The 19,482-nt window shown below is 43.9% G+C and overlaps 1 protein-coding gene across 1 annotated transcript; it reads right to left on the bottom strand.

Annotated features, from left to right (window-relative positions):
* Positions 1-900: 900 nt before the first annotated feature.
* Positions 901-18,495, bottom strand: LOC100011961 (alpha-S1-casein). The gene is made up of 15 exons (XM_007495507.3): positions 18,291-18,495; positions 17,165-17,185; positions 14,938-14,973; positions 14,094-14,120; positions 13,087-13,101; positions 12,246-12,314; positions 10,134-10,169; positions 8,110-8,133; positions 5,924-5,965; positions 5,243-5,278; positions 4,772-4,795; positions 4,642-4,677; positions 2,859-3,002; positions 1,476-1,521; positions 901-1,027 (listed from the first exon to the last, which is right to left on the bottom strand). Exons 1-14 carry the CDS (start codon positions 18,339-18,341, stop codon positions 1,513-1,515), a joined length of 570 nt encoding a protein of 189 aa, XP_007495569.1. The 5' UTR covers positions 18,342-18,495; the 3' UTR covers positions 901-1,027; positions 1,476-1,512.
* Between the last annotated feature and the right edge of the window lie 987 nt (positions 18,496-19,482).

The following is a 19,482-nucleotide window of genomic DNA, read 5'->3' as shown; positions in this document are numbered from 1 at the left end:
TTTGCCTTTTTTGTATGTCCAGCGCTCAGCCCAGTGCCTAGAACATGGCAGGAACTTAACAGAATGCATACTGACTTAACTCAGCCTAGCTGGGCCTTAATCTTAGTCTATAACCAAGAGCATGGGGTTCAGCACCCCCTAAGGACCCTTCCAGCTCTAAATGAATGAGCTATCAACCTATCCCTAAATGATACACGTGGCACTCTCCCACTACAGAGTCGCTATAAAAATGAATGTCCCAGTTTCAAATCCTGCCCTTGATGACTTTCCAAACATAGGGAAAGCATGCCTACATTAAAATGGTGGTGCCAATCAGAATGTAAGTATATACAAATGGACAAGGAAAACATCAGGAATCTAGAGATTCCTATGGGAGCTTCAGGGGAAAGTGGCATTCGAGCTGGGTTGGGAAGGATAGGCAGACTTGCAAAAGACATGGAACCAACCATTGTATTTATCCTCTTCATGAGCCATCTTCTCCAGCTCCTTTATATCATTGTGTTTTTAATCCCAAAGTAGCTTTAGTGTGAGCATGTTAGCTGCCTGTGTGATGCATCCAGATTAAACACGATGAGCCATAGGTAAAGAGAATGAAGGCCAAACAAGATAGTGACTTAATAATTAATTTATTAAAAGCAAGAAAAAAAGAAAAATTCCATTACATAGTAGCTAGAAGGAGAAGTGCTAAGAAGTTAAATAATTCAAGGCTCTTTCTTATAAATTCCCTTTACAGAAACACAGCAAAAGCTTTGGTACCTATAAATAATGTGTCGATGCTAGAATGCCTACACCTGGCTTGTCAGGGCTGAAAGTGGGGGACAGGAAAGCGAGTTGAGAAATCAACTTTTGATTAAGAGAAATAATGTCAGGTAATACCCATTGGAGGAAGAGTACACTCTCTTGAGTTTTGCTTTGTTTTTATTTGTTCAATCAGTAATGAGTGTCAAATCTCCTGCATTGCATGAGGCTATTCCTAGACACCAACAGAAGACCGAGCCCATAAAGAGGTTGGAATTTTCAGCCAGAACTGTGAAGAAAAAGAGGAATTCAATATTAGTAATTGCCATTATTTGGGGTTGGAAGACAATGTCATATAACATAGCATTTTCTAATGAGATTCGTTGCTTCCTAGTTATCACCAGGGGGGACTGAGCCATTGGTCTGGATATCAACTGTTTTCTGTCATAGTGATAGAGGAAGGAACTGAAAAGGCATCAGGGCTTCTACAGTTTGAGTTTCCTATGCAAATGGAAACGAATCCAACCTGATTTAAAGAGGCATCCTGGGGTTGGGGACAGGGCACTGGATTTGGTGTCTGGAAGAGCTGGGTTCAAGTTCTCCCTTTGACACTAGCTCTGTAACTCTAGGCAAGTTTTTAGCTTCACTGAGGCACTGTATTTTATTGTACACATATCCATGATGTGAAAATCAGATCTGACCGACACTTGCATTGGATCGAATTACAAATGGCTTACCAGGGATCAGGAGAGAGGGGGATCTGGAAAGCTCCTTTTAGTTCTTCTGAAAGAGAAAATATGCATTTTAGACTGGTGCATAATGGAATAATTTAAATAACAGAGAACTAAACAATACACCCAAGAACTCAGCATTCTGTTTGCCTCTTTCCTTTTATGTAGAGAGGGTTGGAGACTTTGTCAAGTTAATTAAATTTGTCATCCCCAAATGTATTTGCTCTCCTCAATTGACACCTCTTCATGTTCCAATCCATTCTCAACTCAGTTGTTAAAGTGGCTTTTATTCCTCTCCTTAAACCCTCTATCAATTCTAGGATAAAATGTAAAGTCCTCCAGCATGGAAAGCCTTTCTCAGCCTAGCCCCTTCCTGCCTCTTCAGTCCTCACCGTGGACTCTACAATTCAGTTACACTGACCCACTTATTGTTTTTTGAAGATGATATTCCATCTCCAGACTCCACACCTTTACCCTGACTACCACCCATGTCTAGAAATCCCTCTCTTCTTACCTCCACTTCTTAGTTTGCTTGGATCTCTTCAAGGCTCAGCTCAACCGCTGTCTTCTGCAGGACCCATCTACCCCTCCCATGGCTATTCCCCTCTGAATTCACCTTCCACCTATTCTGTCGACATATTATTAGTGTGCAGTGATTTAATGATCTCTTCCCATAGTAAGATGGTAGCTCTAAAGGCAGGATTTCATTTGTGCGTTTCTCTTGCAACAAGACATAATTAGTGCTTACTGAATACATGTTTTGAACCCCTAGGAGAGAGCTGGCCACTGTTAAGAACTTAATTAGAGAAAAATTGAACTGGGCTGAACACAGGTGCTGGGAATGAGACTCAACAGTTAGCCTTTGGCCAAGATCGGCTTTCCTTTTCCAGGAGAAGCCCTTCTCCTCTCTTTCATTTCAACCACTGGAGATAGGGAGGGAGGAGGTTTTCTTTTTCCTCTCTCCTCATTCCACTGCACTCCTGGAGGAATTCGCTATGAAAACCCCAACTCTTGGGACATCCCCGAGTCCCACGTGAAGATGGTGCACGTTCCAAGGACCCCGCAGCTGCGGGCTTCGGCTTAGCCCAAGATGGAAGGTGCCTTGGACGCCCACAAGAAGTGCCTCTGGTTCTGTTCTAGATGGGCACTCTTCTGCATTTTTATGACTATCAGTTGTTGGGTCTCTACAACATCTATTCAAATGATAGTTGTGCTGAGGAGTAATAATTAACCTGAGGGGTAGCACGGTAGAGAGAGCCCCAGGTGTGGAGCCAGGAGGACCCGGGTTCAAATCTGACCTTGGAAACTTCCTAGCTGTTCTTCCCTCTTAAAATTGATACTAAGACTGAAGGCAAGGGTTTTTAAAAAGAATACTAAACATGAACGCACCTCCTCTTCCACAGGGGTATTGACTGCCTCATCTGCCCTGTTGACAGCAGGTACTACGAATTTGTAGGTGTAAGCAAGAGGGACCTCATCTGGATAAGGCATGGGTTGTGGCACGGAAATGAGATAGTAGTAGATTTCTGGCTGCTGAAACCATGATGCAAGATGATGACGTTGGCGTTTTCAAAGGAGACAAAAGAAAGAAAGAATTCAGTAACTATCATTCAGCATTAACTGCTTCGTTATGCATCGGCTTTACAGTTTTTAAAACTTTATCCTCACAGCAATCTTGGGAGGTGGCAAGAGTCTCCTTATCCATGTTTGGTGGACAAGGAAACCGAGGCCCAGAATCATTGGGCAAGATTTCCAGAGTCCAGGCCAATATTCCCCTTCTCCCATCATGTTGTCTTTAGTTTGTTTTGTTGTGGTAACCTTTTGCTTCTGGGATGGCCCATTTCCATATCAAATGGAAAGAGAAAACAAACTTTCATGAGAAACCCAGCAGAAGTTGGTTTTTTCCCTTGAAAAAAGATGAGAACTCTCCTTCCTTACACGTCTAAGAAGCAGTAAACTGAAGAAGAGTAAACTCCTTAATAAAGCTATTACCTAACTGTGGGAGCAGAAACACAGAAGAAAACCAACGGCTTGACTACATGGGTCGAGGGGACATGATTGGGGATGTAGACACTAAAGGAACATCCTAGTGTAAACAACATGGAAATAGGTTCTGATCAAGGACACATGCAATACCCAGTGGAATTGCATCAGCTACAGAAAGGGAGGGGGGAGGGGAGGGAGGAATTTTTGTAACCAAGGAATAATTTTTTGAAATTGACCAAATAAAAAAAAAAGAAAGTTATTACCTAATAACCATTTGTACCCTGAAAAAATCTAGTTTACTCATATTTTCTTGAAATCCATACCCTCAAATGGAGTAGATATTTGGAGATAGTTCCCTACTAATAAAAAATGTAGATAGGAGACATTAAAATGATTTAGGGGGCCAGCATGACAGGCATGTGGGTGGTATAGTGGAACTGAATTCAAATATGGTCCCAGAAACTTACCAGCTGTGTGACCTTGGGCAAGTCACTTAATATCTTTCTGCCTCAATTTCCTCATCTGTAAACTGGGGGTTATAATAGCATCTACCTTCCAGGAATATTGTGTAGATCAAAGAAGATGATCTTTGTAAAGTACTTTGCAAACCACAAAGCTTTATATAAATAGAAACTCATGAATAGTAGTAATAGGAGGAAGAGTAGAAGGAGGAGTACCAGGCATTAGGAAGACTTGGTTTCATATAGGTGATCAAGAAGAGTTTTGAGACAGATTCAGGTGATTTGGGCTAACGGAGGGCCAAAAAGAGCCCATTTTAATGACTTAATGGACTATTTAATCAAGCATGGTTAAATTTGCTTGTCTGGTGGTGGCAGTGTTTGGCTTTGGTTTGGTTTTGGTCATCTGAAGATCGACAGGTCTTCTTAGCACTGAGGAGAGAACGAATCACTTATCTTCCCAGAATCAATCAGACCAACGCACTGGAGAGGATGCAAACTAGGGCAGCAGCGATGGAAAGGAATGGAGCGGCCCTGGGCCTAGTGTTTAGCAGAGCTGATGATGGACTTCCATGAATGAATAGGCTCATAAAGGACTCTTCAGCTCTACATAATTTTATGATAGGGTCTAGGCAGACAAGTATGTATTATGGAGAAGGAAAGAGAAATATGCTGGCAAGTTTCATTGGTTACCAACACTTTGTTCTAAGTCTTAAATGAAATCTTACCACGTAGGGTTCTCTGTAAGCCTTAAGTTTTCTTGCCTAAAAAAATAAATAAATAAATAAAGATCACAGAATCAAAATCCAAAACACTTTGAATAATACAAAGTATTTAAATTAAATTAATATATCTTACCTCAGTAGGAAAAGCGCGAAGTTCCTGAGGAAAAAACATACAAAGATAACCTTAAGTTTCAGGACAACTCACAGTACTATATGTGCATATTCATAGACGATTTCATTTTTATGGATTAAAACCAAGTTATATTAGTGACTGACTAAATCTCTACCCCCCAAGGATAGTTGGAGGGCCCTGGCCACTACCTCTAAGCTCAGAGGCAGCCCTCTTGGACCTAAATGAGTTGAGAAGTTAAATTAGAAGTCTCGTGCCTTCGCTGTTCTTGTTGCCTTGGCTGTAGTTGCCTGTCCTAAGCTACTCTTGGTAGTTGATGGATTCGGATGTGAACTGAGTCCTCCACATCACCTATTTCGGGTCCCCCTTAGAGAACACTGTTTTCTCAGCTATAGTCAAGAGGGAATTTTAGTGTGCCACATTGTCTCTCATGCAGGAGTGACGTATTGTTTCAGATCTTAAGAGAAATTTTACCCGGTAGTGAACAGCTCTCTCTTCCTCAGGTCTTCTCTGGTGAAAGAAATGCATAAACACACAAATGATGAGTGACACAAATGAACATATGAATACATGAAATAGACACAAACATAGGAAATGATTTGGATGGCATTTAAAGACTACATTTCAACTCATTGGAAAAAAGATCAGATGTCTCAGAAAAAGGACAATAGAAGTGATTTTAATTCTATGGTTTAATCCAAGTTTGAAATACGGATCAATTCGACCTAAATATGAAGATTTGGTGTAATTACTTCCCCTTGTTCGTCTTCCCACCCAAGGGTCACCACTCTTCTCCAGGCTCTCAGTATTAGAAGCCCAGAGTGAAAGCCTGTTTGCCTTGATGTTCCTGGTCTTAGGCTACTCTTAATACTTGATGGATTTGGATATGAACTAAATCCTCCAACTTCTGTATTTTTGTCTGGCCATTTGGGCAAAGATGAAAACAATGACTGGAGGTCTCGTGTTCAGTGGTTCTACATTTGCACCCTAAAGAGCAATCACATTCTAACATGAAGGAATATGGGCACAAACTAGATCCCCAGGACCACATGTAGAGGTAGGAAAATGACCCTTGTGGAAGAGGACATGTCCATGTTAAGCCACATTCCCTTTTATTCCCCAGTGATGTGTTCCAAGTCTGAAATGAGATGTTACCAGGTACTGCTCGTCGTATGCACGGGCATCTTCAATCTTTCTCTGGAAAGAGAGAACTGAATTACTACAAATATAGAATACCCTAGAAAAGATGGACACATTTGAAATTCAGCTAGTGGTGTCACAACTCATTGGAGGAAATGATAAACTTTTATGAGGAAACAAAAACCCCTAATTCTGTCCAACTTGATAGAAGTGATTGACCAGTATTGCCAAGTAGACTGGAGAATTAAAGCCATTTTTTTCTATTTCCCTCTCTAGAGATACTTTCTGTGCTGCCAGCAAACATACTCAAATTCCCACTAGCTTCTATTTCTCCTCCCTTTTGCAGTCAAACTCCCCCAAACTCCATTTTTGTGCCTCCACTTCTTCGCTTCCCTCTGTCTTCTAAGCTTTCTACTTTCCGACATCCGGCCACATCACTCAACCAAATCCAATCACTCTCCACATCACTCTCCAAAATCATCAGGGATATCCAAATTGCCCAATCAAAAGGTCTTTCTTCAGACCTCCCCCTTGTAGACACTGTTGGCCACTCTGTCCTCTCCAGGCTTTAAGAACACCAGGCTCTTTTGGGTTTCTTCCAAAATATCCAATGACCCTTCTCTATTCTTCTTTGCTGTGCTTTTAGCCACATAAGTCCCCAGAGCTCTTTCCTTAGTCCTCTTCTCTCTTTTTATACCTTTTTATCTCATTTGGTGAACTTATAAGCTCACATGTGTTCAGTTATCAACTCTGCTGAGCCCTGGTCTCTCTCCTGAACCCCAGGGCCCAAGGCAGCATGGCATAATGGACAAGGCACTGAAATTGGAATTGGGAAGATGTCCATTCAAATTCCATCTCAGGCTCTACTGACTGTGTGACCCTGGGCAAGCCCCTTAACTGCACTCTTCCTTAGTTTCCTTATCTGTAAAATAAAAGGATAATATTCAATTGCCTCTGAAGCCCCTTTTAAATTTGTAAATCTGTAACCCCATGATCATGAACTATATTCCCTTGACATTTCGAACTAGATGCCCTATATATAAGGGAGTCAAATTCAATATATCTAATATATCTAAAACACACCTCATTAGCTTTCTGCCCAAACCCACCTCTCCTCTCAAATTGCCACTTTACTATCAAGAGCACCATCATTCTCCCCATCAACTAGGAAGTCTTAATAAAATAGGTTCTTCAAATGCAAATGAAAACTACTCTGAGATACCATCCCATTTCTATCAGATTGGCCAAAATGACAGCAAAGGAAAGTGATAAATGTTGGAAGGGGTGTGGCAAACTTGGGACACTGGTGCATTGTTAGTGGAGCTGTGAATTGATCCAACCATTCTGGAAGGCAATTTGGAATTATGCTCAAAGGGCTAAAAAGCTGTTCATACCCTTTGATCCTGTAATACCACTATAGGTCTGTATCCCAAGACATGAAAAAGGGTGGGGGAAAGAACCTACTTGTACAAAAATACTTATAGCTGCTCTTTTTTGTGGTGGCAAAGTATTGGACATTGAAGGGATTCCCATCAATTGGGGAATGACTAAATAGATTGCAATACATGGTGGTGATGGAATGCTACTGTGCTATAAGGAATGATGATCAGGATGATTTCAGAAAGAGCTCAAGAGACCTACGTGAACTGATGCAGAATGAAATGAGCAGGACCAGGAGAACATTGTGCACAGTAACAGCAATACTGTGGAATGATCAACTGTGATAGACTTTTCCACTAACAGCAATACAATGATCCAAGATAATTCTGAAGCACTTATGGCAAAGAATGCTATCCCTCCTCTAGGGAAAGAACTGTTGGAGTTCAAAATGCAGATCAGAGCACATGATTTGTCACTTAAGCCTATTTGTGTTGTTGTTTGAATGTCTTGGTTTTATAGGAGTATCCTCTTATAATACTGACCAAGTTGGAAGTATGTTTGCATGATAATACATGAATAATCCAGATCAAATTGTTTGCCATCTCTGAGAGGGGTGAGAGAAAGAAGGGGGGGAAGACAATTTGGATCTTATAATGTCAGAAAATTTATATTGAAAATTGTTATTACGAGTAATTGAGGGGGGAAGTATCTTTTAAAAAACAATTTAAATTTTAAAAAATTTAAAAATAGGTTCTTCAAGAAGTTCATTCAATGACATTTACTGGGAGGCTGACCAAAAACACAGATTCAAGGTGGCTTACCTCATTTAAGGCAGAAGAATCATCCTACAATGAAAAACAAAAGCATTAATATTATTTTTAAGACTGATTCACCATTTTTTAAGCCCCGAAAGGGAATTTGATAATTACCTAACGGTTTGTCTGATACTGAAGGTGCAATTTCCCCCTAAGCTATACAGCATTGTGCAAAGATAGAGAACACAATAATTTACCCACTTTATAGATAAGAGAGCCTGAGACCAAGAGCCGGGCTGTGGAGAGACAGTATAGATAATAAGAGAGAATATGGAACAGAGGGAAGTGCTGAGACACTGAAGTTAGATGACAAATGCTCAAATCCCACCATTTATTCAACCTTGAAGAAAACAGCTATCCTCTCAGAGCCTCAGTTTCCTTGAGTGAATAATGAGAGAGTTGGACTAAGAGTTGGACTAAGATCCTATATCCTGTGTCAGCTCTGTATTTATGACTCTAAAACAATAGAAGAAAGAATAAAAAATAGCCAACATAGTGACATCTTACAGGAGACAGGAAGGCATGGGGTCTGGTGGATGGCTTTAGTCCAGCCTGAAGAAAAGGTGTTTATTTATTCCAGTATCAGACAGAAGGAGCAACAGACGAGGACAGGAAGGGCAGTATTGAGAAGGGCAGAGGAACTAGGGAGCACTCTCACTAGAAACCTCGCCTTTATCTCAATAAAATAGAAGGGACAGGCACTCGGGTTGAGAGGTAAAGGGGTGAATAGCACTGAAGGCTCGGGGAAGATGGGGAGAGTTTGAAACATGCCTTAATGCGAAATGAAAAAGGGAGCCCATTCATGAGAAGCTGTCAAGAACAGTGAGGAGGCATAGCATTAACCTACAGAGGAAAAAAGGCTTGTAGCTTCATAACTTTCTCTGTCAATGGCTGGGAACAAAGGAACAACAACAACAACAAAAATGATGAGCTAATAAGCAAGGTTCAGGAATGACTGAGACAGGAATGGAGAGGGAGGGAGAGGGATGCTGGGGTGGGGGTGAGCCTCTCATGCAAATGGCCCTGTCCTGAGCAAGTATGGAGACAGGGGGACCAAGAAAGATGGACTGGAATACAAAGGGGTTGAGAACAAATAACAAGTGTACCAGGAGAAAAGTGGCAGGAAGGACAGACGGACAGGATGTTGTGGGACAAAGAAAAGGTAATTCCAGTGATTAATAGTTTGGGAGTATAGTTCAATGAGGTGGATTGAGGAGGTCAAGGAATTATGACATAAGAGTATGAGAAAGGTCATGGATATAGATATTAAAGTCATGGAGGAATTTGGACTGGACAGAAATCTGAGCAAGGAAAAGGGTGTTAGGGTTCTAGATATTGGAAGATGACTCTGACAAGGATGGGAAGAAAAGGGGCAGCTATCAGTGGATAGTCAAGCCTGGAGATAGAAGGTCCTGGGTTCAAATATGACCTCAGATATTTCCTAGCTATGTGGCTCTGGGCTAATCACTTCACCCTGTTTGCCTCACTTTCCTCATCTGTAAAATGGGCTGGAGAGTAAAATGGCAAACCACTCCAATATCTCTTCCAAGAGAACCCCAAATGGGGTCACAAAGAGACAGACATGACTGAAATGACTGAACAACAAAAACCAAAGGTGTGGTATCCCAAAGAGATTTCCAGGTTTCAGTTAGTGCTAGAAAGGACCAAAAATGTTCAACCCAGAATCAAGGAAACAGAAAAGTTTACTCATAACAGAGTGTACATCCCACACACCAAGTGGAAGAGAAGATAAAGAAACAGAGGGAGATCATTTGGCCAGGGGGAGACCGAGGCACATGGACACAAAAGTCCCAGAGGAGATACCAAGGGAAGTTGGGGAGATTTTTGCTGTTGCTGTTCCTAGGGGGGTGGTTTAAGAAACAGGACGTGGGGAGGGAAGCAAGCTAGACACCCACTGGGCAAGGATCACAGACCTCGTGGAGGAAATGGTTCCCATTCAAGCTGCTGGGGATGAAGCTTCAGGCAGAGAGAGCCTGGTCTACTAGGAGCCATCCAACGTAATATCTTACCTCGATGATGTACTCGACCGGTCTGCGGACACGTTCCTGTTAAAACAAATTGTATCGTATCATGGTCCAGTCGTTGGAGTGGCCCGGCTCAGGTAGGCCCCTCGGAACCTGAGCGAGGCTACGCCGACATCAAAGCCCTGCAGAAATGCTCCCTGAATCACTGTCTCTCGCAGGGTCTTGAAAGGGAAGCTGTGGGGAAGGGAGAGCTAGACCCGCTCCCAGGAATCCGATTGTCTGTGACCCTGGGAGCGGTGCAGGCAGCCCATTCCTTGCCCACACTAGCCCACTCGTCCTCCCGAGGCCAAACACAGCAGCAGACGCCACCTCCCCAAAGAGACTCCTTGGCATTGGAAAGGCAGAAGAAATGGTTGGAGGAGGGAGGTTTTGTTTTAATAGCATTCTTTCAGGTCAATACTGAAAATATTTTTGGCAACATCATCAAGCAAGATTAGGACATCTCAATTCCCTTGTGATCTCTGCAAAAGTGTATCCATGCAAAATAAAGTGTGTTATAAATACAATAGATGAGGGGCAGCTGGGTGGCTCAGTGGATGGAGAGCCAGGCCTAGAGAGGGGAGGTCCTGGGTTCAAATCTGGCCTCAGACGCTTCCCAGCTGTGTGACCCTGTGCAAGTCACCTCATCCCCATTGCCTAGCCCTTGCCACTCTTCTGCCTTGGAGCCAATACGCAGTATTGACTCCATGATGGAAGGTGAGGGTTTAAAATAAAATGAATACAAAAGATGAAATAAGACGATCAAAATCTTTTCAGGTCCTGAAATCGTCTTACTTTGGTAGCTAAAGTGACGGCTTCCTTTGGAAAAGGAAAAAGTGATTTAAACTTGATGACAAATGCAGTATTTACTGGCCTCAGTCTCTGTGGCCAAACAGAACAGAATATCGAGATGTCTTCGCTCTAGTCTAGATATCCCAGAACACCAAACGAGGAGCAAGCGGCAGACCTGAGGTCGTTTGCCCCCTTCAGTATCATTCGCTCTTCGCTGTCCCCAAATGCACTGTTGCTCGGGCTCATTGGCCTGAATCACCGAGCGCATCCTGGGCTAGCTTCACGTGCTCTAAACTGACACGCGGTCTGGGAAAACAGGGGGGCATGAATTAGTGCCACGCAGAGCTGGGAAGGGGCCGCTGGACTCGGAGAGACCTCAGTTCAAATTTGGGCAAGTCATTTAACAGCTCTCCGCCTCGGTCTCCGTGCCTATCAAATGGGATAATAATAGCACGGGATGTTTTTAAAGGCCAGGTAGAGCGAAGGTATTACTATCACTCCCTGGACAGTTGAAAGACAAGATTCTGTGTTCTCCTTTATTTCAGATTATCTGCATTACTGGTAAGCCCCCCTGCATTTACTCCTTCAGCCAATTAGGATCCACCCAATTCAAAACACGGTTTGCACTGGGGACCACCCTCAAGGAGCTGACAGCCCAGAAAATGTGTGGTGGGACTGGAAGCAGTTCTGGACTCAAGGCCAAAGATGGGCAAAGGAAAGGAGGAGGGTAGCAGGGGACTGTGGCGGCTAACTCTGGAGACTCTTTCAACGAACACGCCTCAGCTCGTTTGAGAAAGCCTTCAACTCCTGCCAAGGAAAGAGGACAAGCACGAGCCCAGAGATGGTGCAGGAGAACACTGCACCCAGCCCAGCCCCGGTACTGGTCCCTCTCAGCGGGAGTGCCCTTTAAGAGCTCTCCTGTCCAGTCCAAACAAGACGGGCATTCGGTGGCAAGGAATGAAGAAGTAACCAGAAAGTCCACGCATGCATCTGTAGTATAACCATGGATGGACTACTCTATTAACCTCTGGCAAAAATGCAAACCGTTCTTAGGAACAAGCCACAGCTTTTGTCTGTCTGCCTTCTTGCAAAGTCAGACAAATGATCCTTTTGGATAGGGTGTTCCAAAAATTTTAGTGCCGTTTTAAGCTCTAAAGGTAAGACCTTCCACTGAAAGAATCCCTGGAGCAGACCTCCAAGAAGACACCCGCATTACATTTTAAAAGCGTAAAAGTAAAGGTTTTGACAAAAACGAAGACTGGCAAATCTCATTTCCAAACAAAAGTCATTTTCTGCCTAATGAGAATGGCTTGGGAGAAGTCTTACCTCTCTGGCTTTGTCGAGTACTTGCTGCTCCAGGGGATATCTGATTTCGATTGCCTCCTGGGAAGTTTCCTAAAAAAACAACCACAACCAGAATCCACCTTAGTCCATCTTACTTAGGTCCCAGGAACAGACTATGAATGGGCACCAAAGCTGGACGCATTGGTGAAGCTCTGTATCCCCCTAGCTGGCTTGTTCTAAAAGGAGAAACTCCTCAGGGGCCTGGGGCTGTCAGGGTCCCTGCTCTCCACGCAAGGGCCCTTTCCTCTAGACGTTAGCATGGGGCTCCTGAGTGCCAGCACTGTGTTGGTACAGTGGGCCAGGACGTTGTCCTGATAAGGTCCAGGTGAAGAAATCAGGCCCTCAAAAACCAATTCGCTTTACCCTCCTCTGGGGCCACCGATTGAACCCATCCCCTCATCCAGTGATTGTTGGGGAGGTTTTCTTGGGTCCAGCAGGCACCAAAGGGTCATGAAATACAATATATGTAGGTCGAGGTGGAACCTAAGCATGTATTTCAAGGCCCCATTGTCCTGAATTCCTGTGTGTCTTTCCTCAGGAATTAAGGCAACAATAGAACAATTGGGTTGGAATACAGCCATTATATAACATGGAGGGCAAGTTCACATCACCAATGGGAAAGAGAGAGGAAGAATTTTTTGGAAATTGGGGAAGAATTTTTATTTGGGGCAAATTCATATTAAAATGATCGATCACACCCACAGGTACTGGATTTGTTTTATTTCTCTCTGACTCTATAGCCTTGACTTTGGTTACCAGAAAATAGTAGGAAAAGATTGCATGTGGAGCAGTGTGTGCGTGACATGGGATCCAAATGTCTTACCTCACTTGATGAAACCTGCCAAGAATAAGAAAAAGGAGATTACTTTTTTCTTCTTTCTTTCCCTTTAAAATGGGGTTCCCTCTAAATTTCTGGGGCCATTTCCTTTAACTGAAAAATCTGGAGGCTTTTAATGCAAGAACTGCTATCTCAGATGACTGCAAAGCACTGTATTTGCAGAGCTGACACCAAGATGCTTGACTCTAGAGACCAGCTGGGAAAATATGCCTGCCGTCCTATTTGTTTTAAACCCTCACCTTCCGTCTTGAAATCAATACTGTGCATTGATTCCAAGGCAGAGGAGTGGTAAGGGCTAGGCAAATGGGGGTTGAGTGACTTGCCCAGGGTCACACAGCTGGGAAGTGTCTGAGGCCAGATTTGAACCCAGGACCTCCTGTCTCTAGGCCTGGCTCTCCATCCACTGAGCTACCCAGTTGCCCCCACCCCGTTTTTGCAGGGAGAAGAGAGGGACATGTTTGCAAATGAAGGTGTTGTAAAAGCAAACGGTATTAATAATTTTTAAATGAAGAAAAGCAAATCACAGCATGAGCGAGACGTTATTACGAAAGATCTAAAGAGAGGAGAGTGTGAAAAGAATACCTCTCGCTTTGTGTTTAGCACTTGACCACCTACAAAATGCTTCCGGTAGCCGTTGTCATTTGGTCTGCTTGTGTGGCCTTAGCCTTACTTGGGGCCCTTTATGGCCTCCTTTCTACTGCCAACGAAAAGTAGAAAATGGCCTCTCGGATCTCGGAGTCTGAACTAAAAAGCGACTCCAAAGAACGCTCTCCACATGTTGGGCATTCAATAGCGACTGGCTAAGTTGCTTAGCCAGAACGTTAGAAGAGCGAACTAAAATCGAATCCCTCAAGTCATTCCAGTTTGGAGACCGCCTCATTTCTCTTTCTTCCTTCCTCTCCCCCCTCCAAAAGCAGAAAAGTAGGGTCACGCCCCCCAAAGGAAGGAACGAGGAGCCCAGCCCCACGCTGGGGCGCCGAATGTCAACTCACCGCTCTTGCTGGAATGATAACTTCATTCTGCAGAGAAGAAAAGGTGGCGGTGAGTTCAGGCTTGAGAGCGGGAAGTGTAAAGATTCCCTCCGCTCCTACTCAGTCTGCGGAATGTTTTGATAAAGGTCCGGCTCTCGTGTGGAAGGGGCAGGTAATGAGACCAGGTGCCTCCAAGGGCACTGGCGTCGGAGAAGAGGTGGCGGGAGCAGACTCCCCCATTCCCTCTCCTCTCCCTGGGCGCCAGCGTAATGAGCTGCTCCCCCTTTGCTCTTTTCCAGCCTCCTCTCGCTTGGAGAAGTGGCCAAGGGATTAACTCTGTATCAGACTCAGCACTCACACACCCCAGAAACTGTATCGCGATGAGTGTACCAAGAGCTATTAGATAGGGAATCGCAGGTAAATAGTGGAAAACACTCTGGAAGCAAGGAGAGACAGGTGGCCCACGTTCTCCCTCTATGGAGACGCGGGCAAATTCTGCAAGTCATGGCCCTTCCTGGGGCTGGGCTCCACCTTCAGCTCGGTCTCTTTGGAGGGGTAATAGACATCGTTATGAAAATGTCATTCTTAATGTGTCCATTTGGTCCCTTCGGAAATAGGAGCCCCTGAGCCAAGACCTTCAGAAGCTGCCCTAACCATCCCCAGTGTCCCAAGACAAGATGGGAAAGTGCACAAACCCCTGTGCGGACTGTGCCCCCTGGAGTGGGCCCCGACTTACATCTTTCACCCCGACTCACCCCTCAACTTTCAGAGGGTCCTTTTACTCCAACAATGCATCCTGAGTACACCATCCCTTCCATCCTACCCATCACAACCCATTCCTCTATTAGCAGAATAAAATCATTACCAGGCGGCTTTCTGCTTCTTGGTGTTTAACACGCCTCTGTACAAATTAAAAAGGAAAAGTCAGAGATTGTTCTGCATATAGACATAGATATAGACATGTGTGCATATGAATATATACATGTGTGCGCTTAGATATCATGCACATATTATCCAATCCACAAGCATTTATGAAGGACCTGCTACGGGGAGAGGGTGCAAATATAAAGAATGGGAGCATCCTTTCTCTCCAGGGTAATCCTCAGCTTCCTGAGGAAACAGTAAGTAAACACTGGATGGATGGATAGCACAGATAGATGGCTAGACAGAGAGACAGAATGATCTTGAACAAACCCAGAGAGAATAAAGCAATGCAAGGTCATTGTGGAGAGGGGGCATTAGCAATTGGGGAGGGTGGCCAACATAGTACTCAAGCTGCCGATTAGGAGGATTCTGTGAGACAAGGTGAGGGGTGCGTGCATCCCAAATATCAGGGCAAGAGCAAAGACACGATAAGCTGAAGGAGAAACGTAAGGAAGAGAGAGAAAGCCAGTTTGACTGGATTATGGAGTGTAAAAGAACACGCATTGTACACGGTGAGATTGGAAATAAAATTTGGGACCAGATGTCGACGAATTTGAAAAACTCAACAGAAAAGTCCCTATTTGGTCCTGGGGACAGTAGGGAGCCATAAGAATTTAGTGAGAAGCAGAGTGATGATCGGATCTGAGATGAATGAAAATGACTTTGGCTGCTGTGTAGAGGGTGATCTAGAGTGGGGAGCGTCTTGAAGTGGGGAGGCCAATTAGGAGGCCATTGGAAGAGGTGATGAGGCCTAGATTAGTGGAATGGCTTCATGAGCAGGGAAAAGGGGTCAGCAGTAGCTTATCATATGTGTCAAGAACCAGGGCTCTCACGGGTATGAAAACAACCCCTCTCTAGCTTAGTAGATGAGCATATGAGAGTTGGAGAAATCCTCAAGGAATCCATGACACACTCGTGCTCACACGGAGAGTTAAAGGCAATATTCACTGGGTCATTCTGGCTCCAATAACATACTTCTATCATTTCATCTTTTCATTTCTATTTCCAATACAATACTATGGATACAATTTTGTTTTGGTTGTTCAGTCTTTTAAGTTGTGCCTGACTCTCAGGGATCCCAGTTGGGCTTTTTGTAGCAAAGAAACTGCAGTGTTTGGCCATTTCCTTGTCCAGCTCATTTTAAAGTCGAGGAAACTGAGGCAAATAGCGTTAAATAATTTGCCCAGAGTCACCCAGTTATTAAGTGTCTGGGACTAGATTTGAACTCGGGGAGATGTCTTCCTGACTTCAGCCCTGGCACTTTATTTAGCTGTCCCACCGATAATTATTGGATGCGTTGAGAGGTAATAGAATCTTGAGGACAGCTAGGTGGCTCAGTGCATTGAGAACCAAGCCTGAAGCTGGGAGGTCCTTGCTTCAAATCTGGCCTCGGTGGCTTCCTAGCTGTGTGATCCTGGGCAAGTCACTTAACCTCCATAAGCCCTGACTGCTCAATAGAAACCACCGAGTCTAAGACAGAACGTAAGGGTTTGTTTTTGTTTAATTTTAAAAACCTAATAGAATCTGGAGTGACAGGCAGTTGGACTCATTCTAAATTGATATCGATGGAGAGAGCTAACGTACTTTTAGTAACTTTTAAGAAGCTCTTTCCTAGGATAACTGACAAATGACTCTTCTTGTAAAGAAAGAGAATTGTTTGACTAGAGATAAAACGTGTCATCCTGACAAAGCCGAAGGTTGAGACTTGAGAAGTCAGTCATTCTAGTGATTGTTCAGGGGTGACTGGGATCTTTCTGAGGACCGGCATAGCACAAATAATGGCTTCCTTTGGCTTGTTGTTTTGTGTTCTGTTAATAAAGTTATTATCATCGTTCTTGTGGTTTTGAGAAAAAGTCGCCAGCTTATTTTTAAAATATATGGTATAAACTGAGATGGAGACTAAGAGCGAATTGTCCATCAGTAAGCAAGATGGTGCCGTTTTAGTCACTAAAGGAGAAAGATCAAAACTCGCCCTTGGGCGATCTTAGAGTCTGGAGTGACGTGATGAATAAGGAACCCAGCCAGTAGCAGAAAGAGAGGAGTGACTCCATCACACAGGCTACCCATGGAAGATGCCGGCCCGAAAACTGTGCCCCCCCCCACACACTATATATAATATATATATACGCATAAACAAAAGCTTTGCTATTAAAGGGAAAGACACTTACAGCAGAGAAGTTGAGGGCTTCCTAGGGGAAGAGAAAAGGCTCAGTGTTAGTTTTATCAGTGAGTATCTAAGAAATAAGCCAGCATACTTCCTACTTCTTATATGTAATACAATTGGGACAATTACCTGAAAAATTCCAGCCAAAAGAAAAGGCAAAAACCTGTTTGTGAATTAGCCAGAACAAGGCAGAAGCATTTGGGGTAAGTAAGGGCGCCGCGTTAGCCAGGGAGTTTTCCTGCCTTCTTCTCTTTCACCTTATGCTGTGTGCCTTTGCCAGATCTGAGCAAATGTGTGGAAGCCACCGAGCAGCAAGTTTTTACTGCTGACTCCCATGAGAATGCTTCGGATGCAGCCTCTAAGTAAGGGAAAGGAGTATGTGCTTGGGTGGGATGGAGGACTTCCTGGGGTGACGGGAGGGTACAGGGGGGAGTGTGCTGTAAATCGCAATTCTGAAACTATTAAAAGAATCCTTTTTAACTGAAGAATGTTGAAAGCGTAATGATATTCTGGGTTTCTTTGCGGAATTGGGAAGCACTGAGGACCTTTAGGAATATTTCTATTCTGTCTCAATTCCTCTGTCTGTCTGTCTGTCACCATCTCTCACTGGTTTTCCGTCTTCTTCTTCTATGTTTGAGGGGCAGCTAACTAGCACATGAATCTGGAATCAAGAAAACCAAGTTGGAGACCAGTCATAGACATTTTCCAACTGTGTGACCCTAGATAAGTCACTGAACCCCTGGCGGACAGTTTCTTCATCTGGAAAATGGTGATAAAGGTAATATTTCTCCCTCAGGGTTTTTGTAAAGATAAAAGGAGATACTATGTGTAAAGTGCTTTGCAAACCTCAAATCACCCTATACGTATTATGTAGAGATAATTTCGACACCTTCAAAGAAGAGCCACATATCTCTGTCACTAACGCTCCAAGAAATTATAATAACAAACATTATTATTGTGCCCTCAAGGTGGAGCACTTCAATTGTAAATAGCCATCCCTAAAGGAGGAACCTGTGTGTGTATGGAAGCCAAAAGATCCAGCGACCTCCTAAGCTCCAAAGTCCTACTATTTGGCTTCCAGCCCCAGCGGTTCAGTGGCTCCCGTTCCTCGGGAGCTTTGTTGTACTTACTGGCCTGGCCAGAGCAAGAGCCACAAGGCAGGAGAAGATGAGCAGCTTCATGGTGGCTGGGATCTGGGAGAGGAGAAATGAGAAGTCGGAGATTGGGTTGGTTATTGATCGCACACTGATTCTTCCCAGACAGTATGTTTTGCCTAGCAAATAAAAGTAAAGGGTGCTTTCGAGAAGCACTTTTAATAGGAGCCTCTGATTTGGGGATTTGACGTCAATCGTCATTATTCTATAGCCTAAATTAGTCCAATTTCACAAAAAACAGGTAAGTATCTCTACGAAGCAATTTGATGGAGAGCCTACCTCCTCTGAGCCTGAAGGAGAAGAAAAGGATGGCCTGGATCACCTCGGCGGCCCCTTCCAGTGCTAAATCTATGATCTTATAAACACTTGGGAGATTGTCTGCGGCTCCTAGAGGACACAGCACTTGAGGTGTGCTTTAATGGAATTTTGAGAGAGCGTAAGAGAAAAAGCTCTGCCTCTCTGTTCTCTCTATCCAGATATGCTCCCATGGCTCCCTATTGCCTCCAGGATCACTCGCGTTTTCGGTGAGCCATTTCTAGCTTTGAATAACTTGGTCCCTGCCTGCCTTGCCACCCTCCTGACCCTTTACTTCTCTTCTCACGCCACAGACTCCAACCACTACGGCCAAGGTGCTTAGGAAGCGTGGCCTTCTTGAGCTTGCTCTTCTCCTATCTGCACTGCCCTTCCCCTCCCTCTCTGCCTTCCAGCTGCAAACCTCTGTCGAAATACAACTTTCTGCGGCAGGTCTTTTCCCTGATCTTCGTGGCTCCCCTCTGGAAGTCACTTCCATCTCCTCCTCTCTGGGATGGTTGCCACGAGGGCATCAACAACCCCTCCAGGACAGGAGCTCTTTTCACTCAATCCACAGTGCTTAGCACAAGCTCGCTACTACCTAGTAAGCATTTCATAAATGCTTCCATTGATTGAATAACTGATTGACAGTTACATTGCTCTGTATAGAAACATCTTTCAAAAGGCACAATTTTACAAAGAAATCATTCTTAAAATTGAAACGACGTGATTGACCATAAGATGCATTCAGAGAACTTCAGGCTGCTTTGATCCTTTAGAAGATATTAAGTTTTGGGAAGGAAGGTCCTTAGTGGCCTCAGGATGAGAATAATAATAATAAAGAGCCATGACTGATTTACATGGTATTTTAAGCTTT

This window comes from Monodelphis domestica, chromosome 6 (genome assembly GCF_027887165.1).
Source record: "Monodelphis domestica isolate mMonDom1 chromosome 6, mMonDom1.pri, whole genome shotgun sequence".
NCBI classification, from domain to species: domain Eukaryota; kingdom Metazoa; phylum Chordata; class Mammalia; order Didelphimorphia; family Didelphidae; genus Monodelphis; species Monodelphis domestica.
The sequence above is the reverse complement of the archived record's forward strand: the minus strand, read 5'-3'. Positions and strand labels throughout refer to the sequence as shown.